This window comes from Nanorana parkeri, unplaced genomic scaffold (genome assembly GCF_000935625.1).
Source record: "Nanorana parkeri isolate BGI_ZX_2015 unplaced genomic scaffold, ASM93562v1 scaffold33, whole genome shotgun sequence".
NCBI classification, from domain to species: domain Eukaryota; kingdom Metazoa; phylum Chordata; class Amphibia; order Anura; family Dicroglossidae; genus Nanorana; species Nanorana parkeri.
This window is the reverse complement of record NW_017306301.1, coordinates 749,960-754,574: the sequence shown is the minus strand read 5'-3', so window position 1 is coordinate 754,574 and position 4,615 is coordinate 749,960. Positions and strand designations below refer to the sequence as shown.

At 42.0% G+C, this 4,615-nt stretch overlaps 1 protein-coding gene across 3 annotated transcripts in view; it reads left to right on the top strand.

Annotated features, from left to right (window-relative positions):
• PDE1B (phosphodiesterase 1B) overlaps positions 1 to 4,615 on the top strand; it is a 258,702-nt gene that overhangs the window by 212,560 nt on the left and 41,527 nt on the right. For all 3 annotated transcript variants that reach the window (XM_018568960.1, XM_018568967.1, XM_018568974.1), the window contains exon 3: positions 3,076 to 3,189. In XM_018568960.1, coding sequence (XP_018424462.1) covers positions 3,076 to 3,189 — 114 coding nt within the window. The remainder of the gene's footprint in view (positions 1 to 3,075; positions 3,190 to 4,615) is intronic.

Genomic DNA, 4,615 nt, shown 5'->3' with positions numbered 1-4,615 from the left:
GACATAGACATATCTCCCCACAGTCCATCATTCGAAAAGACTGTCTTTCTTTTACAACCCTGTACCTCTTTCCCTCTCAGTTGCCTCTTTCTTTGGCCTGTTTTATGGAGCTTAATACAAAAATAACTATTTATCTTCCAGAAGTGCAATACTATGCTAAACCTTTTATCCAACTTCTACATTTTTGCACTTCTAATTTTAAAAACATACTATAAGGAAAGATAGAGGTGAAAAAAGCAGTTGCGAGTCCAGCCAGCCATTTTATCCATAGTCATTCTTAGTGGCCTTCATAATGGGGGTGAGCCCTTTACCTACAAACTTTGTACTTTGTTAAGGGAAACCCTCTTTTTCATTTCATAAAGTTAGGACGTATGCATGTATGCATGAATCTTTTAGGGTATTGTTTAAGCACAATTAGCATGTCTATATATTCCTAATAAGATAGCAAATCTTTGAGTTCAGGTCCACCTTATGTGAGTTGAAACCTTACCATCTGAAAAATTAACTTTGTTTCATTAAGAGACAAGATTCCTTTTTAGGTTTCAGTCTGGATGGGTCGAGCATTTCATATTTTCCTGATCTCTGTTTATCTTGCCAAACTCTGCTTGTATTTGGCATATATACTGTACGTATAGTTTGCATAGTACTAAGCTGGCATTTAATGACTTGTGACCATTCCATTTTTTTTTATCATTCAGCCATTTCAAATTGGCAGTTGATTTAACATGCCTACAGTCATCCTAATATTGCAAAATTTCCAATAGTGTGTCCTCCATTCACAGAACTCATGCTAAAATGTAGTATTTACTTTGCCATGTCAAAGTTAATGTGAAATTCCTTTTCATATCAAAACAAAAAGTCATTGGGGGTGATTCAATAAGGCATTTGCAACATATTTCTGGTCTGGTCTAGTCTTGCATCAAATTCATGAAAAGCCTGCAATATTGTCTTTGTTAGTACCGATGTGCGTGACTTTCAATCTCTTATTTGTGATACTTTTACCATATGGCACTATTATTGTGACAAATTTACGAAATACCGCCATATTGATGATGAGGAAAGAGCAGGTGAATAAGACCTCTTTCAGAAGTAGATTGTTGAATGTTGCACGCGTAATTATTGTTTCACATCTTTAAGATAATTCTGCAACAAAATTTGTCTTTGAAAGTAAAGTCCACCTTTTAAGAAAATAATAAATGCACACTTCTTCACAAAAAAATTTAATTTTGTTTTACATAGGAGTCAGTAAATCATTGCAACCACCATCAGTATATCACGTGTGCAATGCTCTGGCTCCTGCAGATTCTCCCTCCCGTCGATGTCCATACCGAAGTACGGACACTCAGTAACGCGGAGGACATACATTACCTCCTAATTTAAAACTCACTTATTTTTAACTTTAAACTTTATCATTTCGATTTGTTATACGATTCTATTTAATTTTCACTGATTAAGGTTTTATGTGTATGGAAGTTCCAGTATTGTCCCTTATGACTGATGTCCCTGACTACTGTAAGAAGACTCAAATCTAAAGCCTTTTTTTTCATTAGAAGCCCATGGCAGTTTTTTCCATCTCAGGAGATTTCACTTTACATCCTGTTCTGTACAGACAACAGAGTGTGAAAATAAATCCCCCAAACGTGGGTTAAAGGAGAATTATGAGGTGAGTGATTTTCACTCAGCCTCATAATCTGAGCCGACGTGTGACAATGAGACTGTCACAGGTCGGCTCAGTAGATCAGGAAGTGAGCGAACAATTACTGGCGCTCGCTCACTTCTCGATCCTGTGCCGGCAGAGAGCCGTGACAGGTGAGGGACTGGATTCCCCCTCCCTTGTCCGATCCTCCAGCGCTGACTGGCGGAAAGGATGGGGGAGGGGGCGGGTACAGCTGGCTCTGCCTCTAGATAGGCAGAGCCAGCTGTCACTCACGCAGCTGGGTGGATCCAGACATAATTGTCGGAATCCGTTCTGGCTGCGGCGTCTCAGTATACTGAGCTTTGGGTGACGGGAGGACGCTAGTTTGTGTCCTCCCGTTACCCTTAGGAGAACTTTGGGGAAAAGCCCTAATCCCATATTTCTCATTTAAAGGCCCTCTTAAACAGTTGTCCCTGAAACAAGTGTCCCCACTTGGGATATTTCACCGCTGTTTCTATTATGGTGACCACAAAAAATGTTGAAATTTCCCTCACTTTCAGTCTTGGTTACAGTGGTCACAAGGACAAATAAAGAGATGAAATCTCCCTATTAACGAGACAGACAGCATTAAAAACCTGACAGAGGTTTTAACCCCTCGCCGTTCGATTAAAAACTAAAAAACAGAACTCTGACTCCTTTTTGTCTAGGTTCTTTAAAAAAAAGGTATACTCGCCCAAACCTCAGAGCCAGTTGGCTACCACTCCAGTCCCTTCTGTCTGTCTCCTTTTCCACTGCAGCGATGGTATGTCCCTCGGCTTTCTCACGTCCTATACACTGTGTATAGGGCGTGATGAGTTAAGCATCCTTAGACCTCTGCAGTGGAGGCGGAGAGAGGCTCCAGGGACCGGTCTAAGAGCAAGGTGGCTCCGAGGATTGGGTGAGTATAACTTTTTGTTTTAACACTTGGACAAAAATGAACACTTAACCCTTGCAGTGCGGTGGTAGCCCCACTGCAAGGGTTAACAGAAAAGTTGCCTGGAGTTTAGGAATTAGACTTAGATTTAGGAATAAGAAAGAGAAATTGTCTGTTTGAATAAATGTGAAAAAACTCAAAGGGGAGGTTTAAACTGAACACAGTTTCCTTTTACGCAGACAGAGCGTCTGTGCGGTATTAAGCTAATCAAGCGCCGTTGAATGTCCTCCAGTGTAGTGATCCAAGCAAGAGCACTGAGGATTAATTTGATCTAAGTGCGAGCCATAGATTTCATGTGATAAGTGCATGTATGGATTTGTACAAGGTGAACATTTTCTTATATTTGCCCTCCGTGGACAAATGATTTGCAAGTCAAATGCATATTACAAAAACTGCCAGTGCTCATAGATACCAATTAGATTTTCAGTCATTGTAATTAGCGCTCATGTCTTTTCTTTCTCCGCAGCCTGAAGTATATGGTGAAGCAACTAGAGAATGGAGAGGTGAACATTGTGGAACTGAAAAAAAACTTGGAGTACACCGCCTCATTGCTGGAAGCTGTATATATCGATGAGACACGGTGAGGCACACACATCAGTCACTTGTATGCCTGGACTCTAGATGTATGTGGTATTGCTATAGTCAACATCATTTATTTTTTTCCCATTCAACACAGGATTGTATCTGAATTGCTCTAGCTCACTTGATATGATTAATGTTTGCGGTATTTTGAGTGTAAAATTTACAAAGATTACCAGATGACTTCTCCTCGTCCACCACTTAAAATGCTGCTGGTGATACCGTGTTTCCCCGAAAATTAGACACTGTCTTATATTTTTTTTTTTTGCCCCAAAAACACACTAGGTCTTATTTTCAGGGGATGTCTTATTTTTTTTTTTTTCAATGTACAACAATCTGAAGTTATTAATGTACAACAATCCAAAGTTATCTGGTATCACTCTGCCTGTCACAGTTACCGGCGCTATAGAGGAAGTTTCGGCTAATGCGGCTCTGCTCCCTCCGCCGCCGCAGCCTTGCTTTCTACAGCGCTGTCAGGGACAGCGGTACCAGTGGTGCAGCAGTGGGGACATCAGACAGTGTACAGCGCGGTAAAGTACGGTACCATTTACCGGTACACATTACAGTACAGTGCCATTAAGTTAAGCAGTTCCTTCAGGGGGCCATAGGCAGCCGATTGAATTAATGACCGACCTGAAGTGAAGTGAGCCGAACACTGTTCGGCTATTCACTTCAGGCTTGTACGGCTGATTTCAGCCGTACATCGGCTTGCTTCGCATGGCTTCGGGTCGGCCGAACATGCTCAGCATGTTCGGCCGACCCGAAGTGCTTAGCCCTTACAGCACCCCTTCGGTTCTACTGAACCGAAGGGGTCCTGGGGCCAAAGCTAGCCGAAGCTAGCCGAAGGATCGGCCAAAGCTACGGCTAGATCCTTCGGCAGCTTAGTGAATAGACCCCACAGTAATTGTGAGGCTCTATTAAAGATGAACTCTGGGCAAGACTTTTATTCACCCTTGTAGTGCGTGGGTAACTGCTTGTTTTTGTCTAGGTGCTAAAATAAAAAAGTTATTCTCACCCGAACCTTGCAGCCGATTGATGGTATTTCCCTCGGCATCCTCACGTCAAATACACTGGGGGGAATTTATCAAAACTGGAGCAGATAAAATATGGAGCAGATTTGCACTGCAACCAATCAGCTTCTATCTCTCATTTTCAAATCTTAACTGAGCAAACTGTAGAGAGATGCTCATAGGTTGCCATTGGCAACTGCTCCAGTTTCTCTCTGCTCCAGTTTTAATAAATTCCTCCCCACTGTGCATAGAACATGATGACTCAGGATCCTTAGATTGCTCCAGCAGAGGGGGAGTGAGGCTGGAAGGACCAGTCTAAGAGCAAGCTGACTCTGATGTTCGGGTTAGAATAACTTTTGTTATTTTAGCACCTTGATGAAAACAAGCATTAACCCTTGCAGTCTGACAAGAAGAGGG